At 42.2% G+C, this 18,438-nt stretch overlaps 1 protein-coding gene across 2 annotated transcripts in view; it reads left to right on the forward strand.

Annotated features, from left to right (window-relative positions):
* The window catches only part of APOB (apolipoprotein B), a 40,012-nt gene extending 21,951 nt beyond the window's left edge, over positions 1-18,061 (forward strand). For both annotated transcript variants that reach the window (XM_081254551.1, XM_081254552.1), the window contains 9 exons: positions 2,334-2,544; positions 3,110-3,285; positions 3,408-3,595; positions 4,071-4,216; positions 6,003-6,376; positions 6,894-14,453; positions 14,832-14,946; positions 15,045-15,231; positions 16,138-18,061. In XM_081254551.1, the coding sequence (XP_081110677.1) occupies positions 2,334-2,544; positions 3,110-3,285; positions 3,408-3,595; positions 4,071-4,216; positions 6,003-6,376; positions 6,894-14,453; positions 14,832-14,946; positions 15,045-15,231; positions 16,138-17,775 (10,595 nt within the window). In that variant the 3' untranslated portion in view covers positions 17,776-18,061. The remainder of the gene's footprint in view (positions 1-2,333; positions 2,545-3,109; positions 3,286-3,407; positions 3,596-4,070; positions 4,217-6,002; positions 6,377-6,893; positions 14,454-14,831; positions 14,947-15,044; positions 15,232-16,137) is intronic.
* The last annotated feature ends 377 nt before the right edge of the window (positions 18,062-18,438 follow it).

The following is an 18,438-nucleotide window of genomic DNA, read 5'->3' on the forward strand; positions in this document are numbered from 1 at the left end:
TATACAGTAGATCCTTGTTTATCTTTTATATATAGTACTGTGTATCTGTTCATCTCAAACTTCTAATTTACCCATCCACCCCCTTTCACCTTTAGTAACCATAAGTTTGTTTTCTATGTCTGTGAGTCTGTTTTGTAAATAAGTTAATTTGTATCATTTTTTTTAGATTCCACACGTAAGCGATAGCATATGATATTTGTCTTTCTCTGACTTACTTAACTTAGTACAGTAATCTCTAGGTCCATCCATGTTGCTACAAATAGCAGTGTTTCATTCTTTTTTATGGCTGAGTGGTATTTCGTTGTATGTATATACCAGATCTCCTTTATCCATTCATCTGTTGATGGACACAACATTTCTTCCATGTCTTGACTATTACAGATAGTGTTGCTGTGAACATTAGGGTTCATGTATCTTTTCAAATTAGAGCTTTTGTCTAATTTGGGTATATGCCCAGGAGCGGGATTGCTACATCGTATGGTAAGTCTCTTTTTAGTTTTTTTTGTTTGTTTGTTTGTTTGTTTGTTTTTTGTGGTATGCGGGCCTCTCACTGTTCTGGCCTCTCCCGTTGCGGAGCACAGGCTCCGGACGCGCAGGCTCAGAGCAGCCATGGCTCACGGGCCCAGCCTCTCTGGGGCATGTGGGATCTTCCCGGACCGGGGCACAAACCCGTGTCCCCTCCATCAGCAGGCGGACTCTCAACCACTGCACCACCAGGGAAGCCCTCTTTTTAGTTTTTGGAAACCTCCATACTGTTCTCCATAGTGGCTGCACCAATTTACATTCCTACCAACAGTGCAGGAGGGTTCCCTTTTCTCCACACCCTCTCCAGCATTTGCTACTTTTAGACTTTTTGATCACGGCCATTCTGACTGGTGTGAGGTGATACCTCATTGTAGTTTTGATTCGTGTTTCTCTAATAATTAGCGGTGCTGAGCATCTTTTCATGTGCTTGTTTGCCATCTGTATGTCTGTTTAGTTCTTCTGCCCATATTTTGATTGGGTTGTTTTTTATGATATTGAGCCATATAAGCTGTTTGTGTGTTTGGAAATTAAGCCATTGTTGGCCGCATCGTTTGCAAATACTTTCTCCCAGTCTGTAGGTTGTCTTTCCGTTTTGTTCATGGTTTCCTTTGCTGTGGTTATAAGTTTGATTATGTCCTATTTGTTTATTTTTGAAGAAGCTACTGTTTGATTTATGTTTATGTTGAAGAAAGACTTGAGGGGGACAAGAGCAGAGAAACTAGTATGTAGGCCATCACAGTAATCCAGGCTAGAGACGGTGGTGCTTTGGGTTGGAGTGGTGATGGCAAAGGCGGTTGGATTTGGCCATGTTTTGAAGACTGGGCAGACAACAATCTGCTGATACAGTAGATGTTCAGGGTGAGAGAAAAAAGGCAATCAGGACGACTCGAAGTTTTTGGCCTGAGCAGCTGAAGAACAGGGCTGCCACATCCTGAGATGGAGGCGCAGGTTTTAAATGTTCACTTTGGAAGATTTTTTATGTAGGAATAATATGTCACAAAATTCAACAAGGAAAACAAAACCCACAGGAAAGAGGGGGCACGTACTGAAAAGAAGTGTCAAGTAACGATTTTACAAGAGATATAAAATGGGTATTGACCTGTGAATTTAAGGAAACCTGGAAATCTTGTGACAAAGAAAGGAGGAGCCGGGGAGAGGGGAAGGCAGGGTAGGGTGGCAGCGAACCAGGAAGGGTGTCGTAGGCAGACGATCATACAGAGATGTCACGTGTGCCTGGCACAGAAGGACTCCGAGCCCTTACTGGTCCCTGAACACGCCGAGTTTTTCTCATATCCGAACGTTTGCCTTTCTGATTCCCTCTGCCTGGAAGGCTCTCCCTGCAGGATGCAGCGTGGCTCAGCCTCTCTCTTCATTCAGGTCTCTGCCCACATATCCTCTTGTCAGAACTTCTCTGACCACCACACGTGAAATAGCACCTCTTCTATCCCTTTCTCTCCTTTATCACCTTATCCGGTTTTACTTTTCTTCTTAACAAACATGTATTGCCACCAGACATAAATAATGTACTTGCTTATTGTCTGTACCCCTCCCATTAGAATGTCAGTTCCATGAGGGCAGGGGCTTCCAGTGCCAAGAGCAGTACCTAGCACGTGGTAAGCAATCAGTAAATACTTACAGATTGAACAAATGTGCAAGTACCACTGAGTTAAAAATTTAAGGTAAAATCCTGAACTGTGCCCTCATTTGAGCACATTAAGTACTTGAGGTTTCTCTGCCTTTTTCTCTCTCTTTCCTTCCTAAACATATCTTCTGAATAGACATCTTGATTCTCTTGTACACTCTTCCAGGTGTGAAGCAGAGCGAGGCTACTATGATGTTCACATATAACCGGCAGAGTAAGACTTTGTCCAGTGAAATCCAGATTCCAGATTTTGACGTTGACCTTGGGACAGTCCTCAGAGTTCGTGATGAATCTTCTAAGGAAGAAAAGTCTTACAAGCTCACCCTGGACATCCAGAATAAGAAAATCACTGAGGTCACCCTCACCGGCCATGTGAGGTAAGGAAGGTTCAAGGCAGGGTCTGACCTGAGCTGTGGGCCTTTGTGGCTCTTTCCTTTCTTCCTTTTCAGCTTTAAAGCTGACTGAGGGGTCTGCACTTCAAGGGGCAGACAGAGCCTTCAACACTGTGACCCTCTGCACGTGTCCAGTTGGATCTGCCTACCGTTCATTGGGTACTTACTATTCATCAGGCACTATACTGGGTACTTTAAAGAAATTATCTCAGCCCTCATAATAAACTGCAGATAGGTATGAGTTTCCCTGTTTTATAGATAAGGAAATGGTAGCTCGGAGGGGTTAAATAATTTGGCCAAGGCAGTAGAGCTAGTAAATGGTAGAGCAGGATTCAAACAGTTTTCAAAAACCTTCTCTCTCCCATACCTCCCTGGAGTGTCCTGAACTTGTAGTGAGTTAGCTTTAGAAGTTAAGAAGTTCAGTCTCTGGTCATTCTCTGAGCCATTCATGTATCTTGTTTTCATCGCCACAAATGGAACTTGCATTGAACCCTGCCTATCTCCTTGGAATGAATGGAGTCACTGATGTCAACTTTTTCTTTTTCAATAGTTATGACAGGAAGGAAGAAGGCAAAATCAAAGGTGTTATCTCCATACCCCGTTTGCAAGCAGAAGCCAGAAGTGAGATCCTCACCCAGTGGTCTCCCTCAAAATTGCTCCTGCAGATGGACTCATCTGCTACAGCTTATGGCTCAACAGTTTCCAAGAAAGTGGCATGGCATTATGGTAAGCACGTCTTCCCAACATGAGCACTTCCCAGAGCACAGTGTACTCGATGGCAGTGTTGACAACCACGGGTAGGAGCTGACCTGGCGCTATTGACAACTATTTCACGTGTGTGTTTTCAGATGAAGAGAAGATTGAATTTGAATGGAACACAGGCACCAACGTGGATACCAAAAAAGCAGCTTCCAGTTTCCCTGTGGATCTCTCTGATTATCCTAAAAGTTTGAATATGTATGCCAGTAGTCTCCTGGATCACAGAGTTCCTCAAACAAACATGACCTTCCGGCACGTGGGTTCCAAATTAGTAGTTGTAAGTACACATCAGCCAGTCAATAAATACATGGTTATAAGTGCTAATTACATAGTCAACTCTGAGTTAGGTGAAAGAGTATCCAAAGATGGATAAGGCATGCTACCTACCCCCAGGAAATTCCCGGGGAGAAAAAGAAGCACTCACGTATGCAGAGTTACCCAGTTACACAAGGCTATATTTTTAAATACCAAATGAATACTACTAAGCAGAAGAGCTGCCTGTGCCTAAGATATCACAGGGAGCTTCAGGACACTGACTAGGGGTTTGACTATGCTACGCATTCCTTTTATAAAATACAGGAAGAGATTAATTACTGACAACCAAAATTCATAATTTTTATGATTTATTTTTTAACTTTGAGTATACCGTCCTGCTTAATGATAGAGCTGTCAAATATGGATTATCACCTGATGTTAATTCTGTTTGATGCCCATCCATGCCCATTGCTTTGAAAACTTCTATTATTTTGTAGGCGACAAGTACATGGCTTCAGGAGGCATCGAGGAACCTTCCTTATGCTCAGAATTTACAAAATCATCTCAGTGGCCTACAAAAGTTGTACCTCCAGAAAATGGAATTGCCAGACTTCCACATCCCAGAAAACCTCTTCTTAAAAAGGTAAAAAGAGGAACCAGAAAAATTTCTTGAACCATGAAAAGTAAATGGAAGATTTTACTTAGCATGATTTAGACTTTTTTTAATTTACATTTTTAAGGGAAACAAGGTAAGCATTTTAAGGAGATTAGTAACTGTCCCATAAACATTGTGGCATTTTTGCATTATTAAATATGAGGTCAGAATGTGAATGCCAACCCAGTCAAAAAAAAAAACAAAAAACCTAAGAAAGTAATTAGAAGATTCTGGTACTTTCACCCTAAGATGTTTTATTCACTTAGTTTTAAAACTGAATTTGAAAGCCATTCACTTTTCCTCTACTATAAGTGAACTCGCCTTATGCTCAGGAACAGGATATACTCATAATCGTGAAGAATTCAAGAGTGGCTGGCAGACTTGTTGGCTACAGGCTTGCTGTTGAGCTCACAGGGTCAGAACAGCCATTGGGCATGGAATGAAGGCACATTCTGAGAGCATATGTCACTTTAGCAAAATAGCATCATCCTTATGGGGAAGTCAGATTGTAAAATGCTCGGTCCCCTTCTGTACTTACAGACATACATGTGATGCTTTGATTTCTGTCATGAAAATTTAAAGCTCAGAGCATGAGCTGAAAAGACTACAGTCTGTTCTGGATTGACTGTTCTCTGTGTTATCTTCAGGGTTTAGAAAACAAGTGACCTGTGTCACATGGGCCTTTCCATAGTCTGTGTCTGGGCAGCAAAGTTTAATAGACCAGATAAGTGTGTGAAAGGGCTAAAATCCACCAAAGCACTCATATGGACAAAATATGAAGATAAGAGAAAAAAAGTGGCAGCTTCAGAGGACCCAGGAACCTCTTGCTTCCCTCCTAGTGTTTCCAACCAACAGTCTTGTCTGTGCTGTGCTGAAAAGGCAGGACCACAGGACCTTAGAAATGGATGGGGCCTTATCAAGCACGGGACCTTATCATGAATGTTGGGATCTGGATAGGCAGCATCCAGTCCTCGATGGAGTGATGCAATGAATAGTTATTTGTTTACTACACTTACACTCTGCCATCCTACTTTCTTCTTGTGAGTTGTCAAAATAGTCCATTGTATGTGCATAGTACTGAAAAGATTGCAAAGTGCTTTTGCGTATTTTTTCTCATTTCATATCCAAGACCAGCTCTGTGAGATCAGCAGAAACGGTACTATTATCCTCACCTCACAGATAACATCACTGAGACTCAGAAAGGCGAATTCACTAGCATAGCTCCCACTGATTGACGCTGACATTATAACTCAAGATTACTGATGCCCCTGCCTGTGCTTTTTCCACGTGTCAAGATGCCTCAATTCAGTTGAGCAACTATGTATCAAATATCCCCTGTGTGCAGTACTAGATTAGATTAGGTGCGGTGAGAAAATAAAAGCTGGGTAAGGTGTAATCCTTCCCCCCACAGGAAGACACTGTGTAGACGCTGACAAATGAACAAGTAAGTGCTAGTTATATAAGCAGATTATGAAAAGCTCTTTGAGATAGGTGGAAGCGACTGTGTCACTACAAGAGCAAGAGAAATTGACTGTGACTTAGATGGGATGGTAGAAATAAGGACACAGCTCTTGGGAGGGATGTGAACGGATGTGAGTGTTTGTAGGTAGAGGTTAAAGCCAAGGGACGCCAGGCCCTGGGAGCAGCAGGAGGAACAGTGCAGTGCAGGATGGGAAATTAGACACATGCACTATTGCTTAGAAGCTCAGGTGGCAGAGAACTTCGAGGGCTTGCTGTCTGACTGTGGGGACATTGTCTTTGCTTTTCATTTCAGTGACGGTCGGATCAAATACACCCTGAACAAGAACAGTGTGAACATTGAGATCCCTTTGCCTTTTGGTGGCAAATCCTCCAAAGATGTAAAGATGTTAGAGACTATTCGGACACCGGCCCTCAACTTCCAGCCTGTGGGATTCCACCTGCCATCTCAAGAGTTCCAAGTCCCCATTTTTACAATCCCCAAGTTGTATCAACTGCGGGTGCCTCTCTTGGGTGTTCTAGACCTCTCCACAAATACCTACAGTAACTTGTACAACTGGTCCGCCTCCTATACTGGCGGCAACACCAGCACAGACCTCTTGAGCCTCCAGGCTCAGTTCCATGTGAAGGCAGATGCCGTGGTCGACCTGTTCTCCTACCACGTGCAAGGTGAGCCCTGCCTCGAGGGGAGGTTCACAGAGTGAATTTGCTGCAGGTTCCAATGGGCTAGCCTCCTCTAGGAAGGGAAAAACTTGGGCTTTCTTGCAGACATTGTTCTTGCTACTTGGAACCCTATTCTTTTTCCTTCCTACCTTCCTTCCTCCCTCCCTTTCTTCCTTCAGAAATATTTATTAAACACCTATGTATCAAGTATTCTACTAGGCAGTTAACAGAGAAAACAGATAAACTGGCAATTAGAATTCAGTGTGAGAGGTGCTGTGATAGGGTATAGTGTGTAAGGTACAGTAGAGGACAAGGGAACCCAGCAAGGTCTGTGGTGGTCAGGGAAGGCTTCCAGGAGGAATGCCTTTTGCTATCAGATTTTGTGGTCATGTTATAAATGGAGGAGACTGTTGCGCAACTGACCTGGACCAATGGGACTTTCTTATTGAAAGACTTTCAACATAGAAATTGTTGTGGAAGTGCATGACTTCATTTAACCAATGTGTTTTGATTTTTATGCTAGGATCTGCAAAAACAACGTATGACCACAGGAATACACTCACGTTTTCAGGTGATGGGTCTCTACACCACAAATTCCTGGATTCACATGTCAAATTCAGTCACGTAGAGAAAATTGGAAACAATCCAGCCTCAAAAGGTTTTCTAACATTCGATGCATCGAGTGCCTGGGGACCACAGATATCTGCTTCAGTCCATTTAGACTCAAAAAAGAAACAGCATTTGTATGTCAAAGAAGTCACAATTGATGGGCAGTTCAGAGCCTCTTCGTTGTATGCTAAAGGCGCATATGGCCTGTCTTATCAGAGGGATCCTACCACTGGCCAGCTAAGTGGAGAATCCAACCTGAGATTTAACTCCTCCTACCTCCAGGGCACCAACCAGATAACAGGAAGATATGAAGATGGAACAGTCTCTATTACCTCCACCTTGGATCTGCAAGGTGGCCTCATGAAAAATACCGCATCCCTGAAATATGAGAACTATGAGCTGACTCTGAAATCTGACACCAATGGGAAGTATGAGGACTTTGCCACTTCGAACAAGATGGATCTGACCTTCTCTAAGCAAAGTGCATTGCTACGTTCTGAGTATCAGGCTGATTACAAGTCACTGAAGTTCTTCACCCTGCTTTCTGGATCACTAAACTCCCATGGTCTTGAGTTAAATGCTGACATCTTGGGCACTGACAGAATTAATAGTGGTGCTCACAAGGCAACACTAAGGATTGCCCAAGATGGAATGTCTACCAGTGCAATGACCAACTTGAAGTATAGTCCCCTAATGCTGGAGAATGAACTCAATGCCGCGCTTGGCCTCTCTGGGGCATCCCTGAAATTAACAACAAATGGCCGCTTCCGGGAACACCATGCAAAATTCAGTCTAGATGGAAGAGCTACCCTCACAGAGGTGTCACTGGGAAGTGCTTATCAGGCCATGATTCTGGGGGTCGACAGCAAAAACATTTTCAACGTCAGAATCAACCAGGAAGGACTCAAGCTTTCAAATGACATGATGGGCTCATACGCTGAAATGAAACTTGACTACACAAACAATCTGAACATTGCAGGGTTATCACTGGACTTCTCTTCCAAACTTGACAACATTTATAGCTCTGACAAGTTTTATAAGCAAAATTTTAATCTACAGTTACAGCCCTATTCCCTGGTAACTACTTTAAACAATGACTTGAAATTCAGTGCTCTGGGTATGACCAACAATGGAAAATTACGGCTTGAACCTCTGAAGCTGAATGTGGGTGGGACCATAAAAGGAGCCTACCAAAATAATGAACTAAAACACATCTACACTCTTTCTTATGCTGACTTATCAGCAAGTTATAAAGCAGACACTGTAGCTAAGGTGCAGGGGACAGAGTTTAGCCATCGGCTCAACACTAACATCGCTGGGCTTGCTTCAACCGTGGACATCAGTACAAACTACAATTCGGACTCCCTGCATTTCAACAATGTTTTCCACTCTGCAGTGGCCCCATTTACAATGACCGTCGACATGCATACTAATGGCAATGGGAAACTGGTTCTCTGGGGACAACACACAGGGCAGCTGTATAGCAAATTCCTGTTGAAAGCAGAACCTCTGGCCTTTACTTTCTCTCATGATTACAGAGGATCCACAAGTCACCATCTCATGTCCAGGAGGAGCATCAGTACTGCTCTTGATCATAAAATCAGTGCCCTGCTCACTCTGGCCGAGCAGACAGGCACCTGGAAACTCAAGACCCAGTTGAACCAAAATGAATACAGCCAGGACTTCAGTGCTTACAACACTAAAGACAAAGTTGGTGTTGAGCTCAGTGGACGAGCCCTGGCTGACCTCACTGTGCTGGACTCCCCTATTACAGTGCCACTTTTACTCAGTGAGCCCATCAGTGTAATTGACGCTTTAGAGCTGAGGGACGCCATTGACCAGCCCCAAGAATTCACTCTTGTTGCTTCTGTAAAATATGATAAGAACCAAGATGTTCACACCATCAACCTCCCATTCTTTAAAATCCTGCCAGAATATTTTGAGAAGACTCGAGAGGTAGTTATAGGTGCACTGGAAGCTATACAGAAAGAATTGAAACACATCAATATTGATGAACGCATGAGGAAATACATAGCAGCCTTGGACAAACTCCCACAGCAAGTTAATGATTATCTGAATGCATTCAACTGGGAGAAACAAGTTTTGAGTGCCAAGGAGAAACTAACTGCTTTCACAGAATATTATAGAATTACAGAAAATGATCTGCAGATCGCATTAGACAATGCCAAAATCAACCTTAATGGAAAACTGTCTCAGCTACAAACATATGTGATACAATTTGATCAGTATATTAAAGATAATTATGATTTACATGATTTTAAGGCAGCTCTTGCTAAGATTATTGATCGAATCACTGAACAATTGAAAAGTCTTGATGAACATTATCATATCCGTGTAACTGTACTAAAAGAAATCAGCAATCTGTGTTTGTTTATTGAAAATATTGATTTTAACAAATTTGGAAGTAGTACTGCATCTTGGATTCAAAATATGGATACTAAGTATCAAATCAGAATCCAGATACAAGAAAAATTGCAGCAGCTCAATGCACAGATTCAGAATGTAGACATCCAGCACCTTGCTGAAAAGGTCAAACAACAGGTTGAAGCTATTGATGTCAGAGTGCTTTTAGATCAGTTGAGAACTACAATCTCATTTCAAAGAATAAAGGAAATTATTGAGCATGTCAAATACTGTGTTACAAATCTTTTTGAAGATTTTGAAGTAATTGAGGAAATCAATGCTTTCAGAGTCATGGTCCATGAGTTCACTGAGACATATAAAATAGACCACCACATCCAGGTTTTAATGGATAAATCAGTGCAGTTGGCCCACCAATATAAGCTGCAGGAGACTGTTCAGAAGCTAAGCAGTGTCCTACAACAAGTCAAGATGGCAGATCTTGTTGAGGAATTGATTGGGTTTACCGACCATGCTCTCAAGCAGCTTGAAGCATTGTCTTTTAAACAGTTCATTGAAGAAATAAACAGATTCCTTGACATGCTAGTAAAGAAATTAAGGTCATTTGATTACCACCAGTTTGTAGATGAAACCAATAACAAAATTCGTGAGGTGACTCAGAGAATCAATGGTGAAATTCAGGCTCTGGGACTTCCACAGAAAGCTAAAGCACTAAAACTGTTTACAGAGGACGTCAAGGCCACAGTCTCAGTCCATCTGGAAAACCTAAAGGCCACCAAAATAACCTTATTCTTTGACTGGTTACAGGTTTCTGTAGTTCACATGAAAGCCAAATTCCAAGAGACCCTGGAAGATGTACGAGACCGAGTGTATCAAATGGATATGCAGCAGGAAGTCCAGCGATACCTGTTCCTAGTTGGCCAGGTTTACAGCACACTTGTCACCTACATTTCTGATTGGTGGACTCTTGCTGCTAAGAACCTTACTGACTTTGCAGAACAGTATTCTCTCCAAGACTGGGCCAAAAACCTGAAAACATTAGTAGAACAAGGGTTCACTGTTCCCAAAATCCAGACCACCTTCGGGACCATACCTGCCTTTGAAGTCAGTCTCCGTGCCCTTCAGGAGGCTACATATCAGACTCCTGACTTCATTGTCCCCCTGACAGATCTGAAGATTCCATCCGTTCAGATCAACTTCAAAAAGTTGAAAGATATAAAAATCCCATCCAGGTTTTCCACGCCAGAATTTACTGTCCTCAATACCTTCCACATCCCTTCCTTTACAGTTGACTTGGTAGAGATAAAAACAAAGATCATCAGAACCATTGACCAGATGCTGAACAGTGAGCTGCAGTGGCCAGTCCCGGAAGTGTACCTGAGGGATCTGAGCGGGGTGGACACGGTTCTTGCTAGAATCCCTGTGCCAGACTTCCATTTACCAGAAATCACAATTCCAGAATTTGTCATCCCACATCTCAATGTTACAGATTTTCAAGTTTCTGACCTTCACATACCAGAATTCCAGCTTCCCCACATCTCACACACAACTGAAGTACCTACTTTTGGCAAGCTGTATGGCATTTTGAAAATCCAATCTCCCCTTCTCATATTAGATGCAAATGCTGACATTCAGAATGTAACTGCTTCAGCGAACCAAGCAGAGATTGAGGCTTCTGTCACTGCCAAAGGAGAATCCAAATTAGAAGTTCTCAATTTTGATTTTCAAGCAAACGCACAACTTTCAGACCCTAAGATTAATCCACTGGTTCTGAAGGAATCTATGAGGTTCTCCAGCAAGTACCTGAAAACAGAGCATGAGAGTGAAGTGCTATTTGTTGGGAATGCTATTGAGGGAAAATCAAACACAGTGGCAGGTTTACACACAGAAAAAAATACACTGGAGCTTAGTAACAGTGTGCTCGTCAAGATAAATCATCAGCTTACCCTGGACAGCAACACAAAGTACTTCCACAAATTGAACATCCCCAAACTGGACTTCTCCAGCCAGGCTGACCTGCGCAGTGAAATCAAGACCCTGTTGGAAGCTGGACACCTAGCATGGACTTCTTCTGGAACAGGGTCCTGGAAATTGGCCTGCCACAAATTCTCAGATGAGGGAACACATGAATCCCAAAGTAACTTTACTGTGGAAGGACCCATCACGTCCTTTGGATTGTCTAATAAGATCAATAGCAAACACCTAAGAGTAAACCAAAATATAGTTTATGAATCTCGCTTCCTCAACTTTTCTACATTTGAAATCCAGTCACAAGCTGAATGCCAGTACTTGGGCCGAAGTGTTCTAACTGCTAAAGGTATGGCACTGCTTAGAGAAGGGAAGGCAGAGATAACTGGCAACCATGATGCGCATTTAAATGGAAAGGTTATTGGAACTTTGAAAAATTCTCTTTTCTTTTCAGCACAGCCACGTGCGCTTACCACATCCACAAACAATGAAGGGAACTTGAGAGTTAGTTTTCCATTAAAATTGACAGGGAAGATAGACTTTTTGAATAATTATGCACTGTTTCTGAGTCCTAGTGCCCAGCAAGCAAGTTGGCAAGCGAGTGCCAGGTTCAATCAATATAAGTACAATCAAAATTTCTCTGCTGGAAACAATGAGAAAAGCATCGAGGCCCACATAGGGATAAATGGAGAAGCCAACCTGGATTTTTTAAACATTCCTTTAACAATCCCTGAAATGACTCTACCTTATACAAAGCTCACAACGCCCCAGGTGAAAGGTATCTCCTTATGGGAAAAGACAGGCTTGAAGGAATTCTTGAAAACAACAAAGCAATCGTTTGATTTAAGTGTAAAGGCTCAGTATAAGAAAAACAAAGACAAGCATTCCATCCCAGTTCCTCTGGATGTATTTTATGCATTTATCAATCGTAACATCAATTCCTTCAACAGGCATTTCGAAACAGTCAGAAACAAGGCATTAGATTTTTTTATCAAATCCTACAATGAAGCAAAAATTACATTTGATAAGTACAAGGTTGAAAAATCCCTCAACCAGCAACCCAGGATCTATAAGATTCCTGGGTACACTATTCCAGTTACCAACATTGAAGTGCCTCCATTCACAGTGAAGATGTTGACATTCGGGTATGTGATCCCCAAAGAGATCAGCACCCCCAGCATCACCATCCCAGGTTCTGGCGCCTACGTGCCCTCATACACATTAGTCCTGCCATTCCTAGAGCTGCCAACCCTTCATGTCCCTAGGAATCTTCTTGAGCTTTCTCTTCCAGAGTTCAAGGTACTGAGTACCACAAACAAAATTTTAATTCCAGCCATGGGCAATATTACCTATGATTTTTCCTTTAAGTCAAGTGTCATCACACTGAATACCAATGTTGGTCTTTATAACCAATCAGATATTGTGGCTCATTTTCTTACTTCCTCTTCTTCTGTCATTGATGCACTGCAGTACAAATTAGAGGGCACCTCAAGTTTGACGAGGAAAAGAGGGTTGAAGTTAGCCACAGCTTTGTCTCTGAGTAACAAACTCGTGGAGGGCAATCATGACAATACTATTAGCTTCACCAAGAAAAACATGGATGCATCCATGACAACAACCGCAAGAGTCCAAATTCCACTTTTGAGAATGAATTTCAAGCAAGAACTTAATGGAAATACCAGGTCAAAACCTACTGTCTCTTCATCCATTGAATTAAAGTATGATTTCAATTGGCCCCACGTGTACACTACTGCTACAGGGGCGTTTGACCACAAGCTCAGCTTAGAATGTCTCACCTCTTACTTTTCCATTGAGTCATCTACCAAAGGAGGTGTCAAGGCTTTTATCCTTTCAAAGGAATATTCAGGAACTCTTGGCAGTGAGGCCAGCACTTACTTGAATTCCAAGGGTACTCGATCTTCTGTGAAGCTGCTAGGAGCTTCCAAAGTAGATGGTATCTGGAACCTTGAAGTAAAAGAAAATTTTGCTGGAGAAACCACTCTCCAACGCATATATGCCATCTGGGAACAAGATACGAAAAACCATTTACAGCTAGGGGGCCTCTTTTTAACATCTGGAGAGCATACAAGCAAAGCCACCCTGGAACTTTCCCTATGGGAAATATCAGCCCTTGTTCAGGTCCATGCACGTCAGCCCAGTTCCTTCCTTAATATCAATTACCTTGGCCAGGAAGTGTCCCTGAATGCTAACACTGAGAACCAGAAAATCAGCTGGAAAAGTCAGGTCCAGGTTCATTCTGGGTCTCTCCAGAACAACATACAGCTTTCCAATGACCAAGAAAAGGCACGCCTCGACATGGCAGGCTCCTTAGAAGGGTACCTATGGTTCCTCAAAGATGTTGTCCTACCAGTTTATGACAAGAGCTTATGGGACCTCCTAAAGCTGGATGTAACCACCACCACCGATAGGAAACAGTATCTCCGTGCTTCAACTGCCCTTGTGTATACCAAAAACCCCAATGGCTATCCTGTTTCTATCCCCGTGCGAGAATTGGCTGATAAATTCATTATTCCAGGACTGAAACTATATAACCTAAATTCCTTTCACGTCACACCTACATTCCACGTCCCCTTTACAGATCTTCAGGTTCCATCCTACATACTTGACTTCAGTGAAATAAAAATCTACAAGAAGCTAAGTACTTTGCCATTTGCCCTCAACATACCAACACTACCCAAAGTGCAATTCCCCACAGTTGATGTGTCAACACAATATTCTCAACCAGAAGTCTCCTCAGTTCCCTGTTTTGAGATAACTGTGCCTGCATCTCAGTTAACTGTGTCCCACTTCACCCTTCCAAAAAGTATTTCAGTTGGCAGTGCTGTTTTGGATCTAAATGTGGTGGCCAGCAACATTGCAGACTTCGAGTTGCCAACCATCACCATGCCTGAGCAGACTATTGACATTCCTTCCATGAAGTTCTCTGTACCTGCTGGAATTTTCATTCCTTCCTTTGGAACACTGACTGCACGTTTCGAGGTGGCCTCTCCCTTGTATAATGCCACTTGGAGTGCTGGTTTGAAAAATAAAGAAGATCACATTGAAACATTCCTGGATTCCACATGCAGCTCCACCATTCAGTTCCTGGAATATGACCTAAACGGTAAGGAAATTTCCTGCCTCCCCTACGTGCTTTATTTCTTCAGTGCGAGTTGTGAATAAATAATTATGTATTTAGATATGGCTCGAAGCAAAATTGCTCTCTATAGCAAAATTGAAAAGAGGCGGGAAGGAGACACATGTATACCCCACATGTGAAAACCATCCTGTTGAAAACCTACTGACATTGCAGAAGAATAGGTTCAGAGAAAATAGATTTTTCTGTAATCATTTTAGGACTAAAACGGTCTCCTGTTTTTTTAAGTGAGGACCACGTTTCAAACATATAAGACAGTTAAGATAGAATTCTCTGTTTTCACAATGAAAATGTTTATATCCTGCAGTTACTAATCTAATGAAACATAAAATCTTTCCCATACAGTTGTGGGAACACACAAAATTGAAGGTGGCATGTTAGTCTGTAAAATTAACGGATCATTTGCACACCATGACTTCAGTGCAGAGTATGAAGAAGATGGCAGATATCAAGGACTTGGGTATGGAACTTCTATTTTCATCTCTTTTCCAGTCATTATGATGTTTGCCATCTCCACGTCCCTTTCATGACAGCCCATCTGCTTTCTTTTGCTTTCAGGTACTGGAATGGAAAGGTCGACCTTAATATCACCAGCCCGACATTAACTGATGTCCGTCTGCGCTACCAAGAAAGCGAGAACCACCACTCCTCCTCAGTAGCCTCCCCAGCCATAGGCACTGTGGTCATCGACGTGAAGAACATTAACGGTACCTTAAGGAGATGGAACCTCTACTACCGCCCTCAGGTGAGTCCCAACTAGTGGGTTACACACCCCAAGAGCAAACAGAGAATATGGGCAGGTAATACAAAGTATTACCTAGGGGCTTTCCCAAACTAGGTGAAACACAAGCAATGAGCAAGCTGAACTTCTCTTCTGAGGAGCTATTCTCCAGAAAGTATTAGGAGTCTTCTACTGATTGTATTAGATGCACACATGACCTCATATTACCACTATTATTTTATTACATTTGGGCAGTTCTAGAAAGATGAGAGTTTTGCCTCATCACCTAAATCATGGAAAAACTCTGCCATATGCTGAGTACATTTTTCAGACTGGGGCTTCTTGGAGTATTTGAGGCTTCAAAATTCTTCCCCACAGTAGGATTGTTAGATATGCCAAGTTTCTCTCGTGTACTTTACAAGCTCTGCCAGGGCCCAATCAAAGATGCCACTAGTAGAGGAGAGGAAATAATCAGATTCTGTCACTAAAGTTTATCATAGGCTTAGAGGATGGATGGCCCCTGATATTGGTCTTCTAGGTCTCTGCTCGATGGGCCCTGGACTTCTTTCTTTTTTGTTACTTCTCCTTTCTCTGAATTAGTCTTTCCCTGTTTTCTTTCTCCCCATTCTCTTCCTCCTCCTCCTCTTCTGATCTTCAGGCCTAGAAAGGCCTAAATGTTAAATGTTACTGTGTAAATGCCTTACATAATTTTGTCCTTTCTGGGGCATGTGTTAAAGAGGAATTAACAAGAGTGTATTTGTTTAACCGTAAGACAAACACATGAACTGACATATGAAAGATAAATCCCCATCAGAATATGAAAGATCCTCTGATCTTTACTTTTAACTGCTAATGAAGTTTTAGTGTAGTATATTATGTAATCAAGATAATTGAAAACATGGTCTTTTCATCCTTTTTTGCTGGTTTTAGTCCTCTCCAGATAAAACACTCAACATAGTCAAAATTGAGAGGGTCCCAGAATCGGATGATGAAGTTCAGATTAAAGCTAACTGGGAAGAAGAAGCAGTGTCTGAATTGCTAAGCTCTCTCAAAGACAATATGCCCAAGGCCACGGGGGCCTCTTATGACTATGTCAACAAGTACCACCAGGAGTACACGGGACTCGATCTGAGAGATGCTTCTTTAAGACTGAGAAGAGGTTTGCAGAACAGCGCTGAGCAGGTGTATCAAGGGGCCGTGAGGCAGATTGATGAGGTGGACGTGGGGCTCCAAAAGATAGCCAGAGGCACCACTAGAACCTACCAACAGTGGAAGGACAAGGCCAAGAGTCTGTACCAGGAACTGTTGGCTCAGGAGGACCACAGTGGTTTCCAGAGACTCCAGAAGAAGGTGTTTGACAGCTTAATAGGAGTTACTCAGGAATACAATGTGACAGTCAACCGTGTGATTGACTCATTCATTGATTTCCTGAAGTCCACCAGATTCCAGCTCCCAGGAGGAGCCGGGAACTACACTGAAGACGAACTTTACACTATGGTCCTGAAGAAAGTAGGTAAGTTACTGTCCCAGGTACATTCAAAGATCCATAGTGGGTTAGAAATACTCTTTTCCTATTTCCAAGACCTAATGGAGAAATCTGAATTAATCAAGGACCTAAAGAATAAATTTCCCTTTGATTCAGTGTACTATCAACTAATAGGTATAGGCTCAGAGTATGGAAAACTGTTGAAATCTTTATCACAAGAGATCCAAAAGGCACTTAGTGACCTCCAGTCTGTCAAGACTACAGAGATGCTAAGTGATCTTAAGAGGTTTCTACAAAGAATTTTCCAAGAGATAGAAGACGACCTTAAACGCTTAAAGGAGAAGAAATTTACTGATCTCATTAATGATATCCAACACGACATCAGCACAACCTTCGACACATTCATTTCATTTGTTTTTAGACTCCTGAAAGAAAACCTAGGTCATAACTTTGGTGAGTTTAATGAACTTGTTCAAAACAAACTTCAGGAAGCTTCTCAAGAGTTACAGCAGCTCCATCAGTATGTGCAGGCTCTTCGCAAAGAATATTTTGATCCAAGTATGGTTGGCTGGACAGTGAAATATTATGAACTTGAAGAAAAGATCATCAACCTGATCAAGAACCTAGTAGATGTCCTTAAGGACTTCCATTCCAAATACACTGTCAGTGCTGCTGGCTTTGCTTCCCAACTCTCAAGTCAGGTTGAACAACTGGTGCAGAAGGATTTCCAGGAATATCTGAGCATCCTTGCCGATGCAGATGGAAAAGGGAAAGAGAAGATTTCAGAGCTTTCTACCAGTGCTCAGGAAATAATTAAAAGCTGGGCTGTTGCAGTGAAGGAAATCATTTCTGATTACCGCCAGCAGTTCACATATAAACTACAGGATTTTGCAGACCAACTCTCTGATTACTATGAAAAATTCATTGCTGAGTCCAAAAGATTGATTGACCTGTCCATTCAAAAATACCACATGTTTCTGAGATATATAATGGAGTTACTGAAAGAGCTACAATTGGCCACAGTCAATGGCATGAGCCCCTACATAAAGGTTGCTCCAGGAGAGTTTACTATCACCTTCTAATTTTTTATAGCAATTCTCATTTATTCTTCTGCTCCAATTAAACTTCTACATAGTAGGGGAAAAATTCAGACTGTATGTATTAATATAATCATCCACCAAGCCAGCCTTGTAGCAGGTAGCTGACTACAAGCAGAAACACATATGAACTGGACCTGCATCGAAGCTGGCATCAGATCTCTGAAGGTCTCTGAACTTTTTGCAAGTTAAAGAGAACCAGGATCTGAGTTATTTTGCTAAACTTTGGGAGAGCGAGAACAAATAAATAAATTCTTTATTGTGTATCATACCACTCAATGTGACTCATTCATATTGAAAGATAGAGAAATGAGGTAATTTATTCAAATGTCTGGCATTTCAAAACCTCTAGAACACACACTGTTTTGAGTGATAGGGGAAAAGGAGAATTTAGGGAGGGAAATACTTTGCCACCTTGAAGAAAATAACTGATCTCGGAGACTGTGTTTGCCAAGTGAGAATGAAAAACTATTTGCAAAGGCTTTCACATAATTTGACCCACAGGAGCATCTTATTATGTGCCACACAATCTTCCTCACCAACCAGTCTGCTTTTGCCAGGCAAGGCTCTCTGCTAGGCTCTGAGATAAACCATCAGGCCCTTTATTTGACTGGCCTGCCAGCAGTGGAAAAGGAATGGCTAAGAAAG

The sequence above is a fragment of the Mesoplodon bidens genome, assembly GCF_964165515.1.
Source record: "Mesoplodon bidens genome assembly, chromosome: 14".
NCBI lineage: Eukaryota > Metazoa > Chordata > Mammalia > Artiodactyla > Ziphiidae > Mesoplodon > Mesoplodon bidens.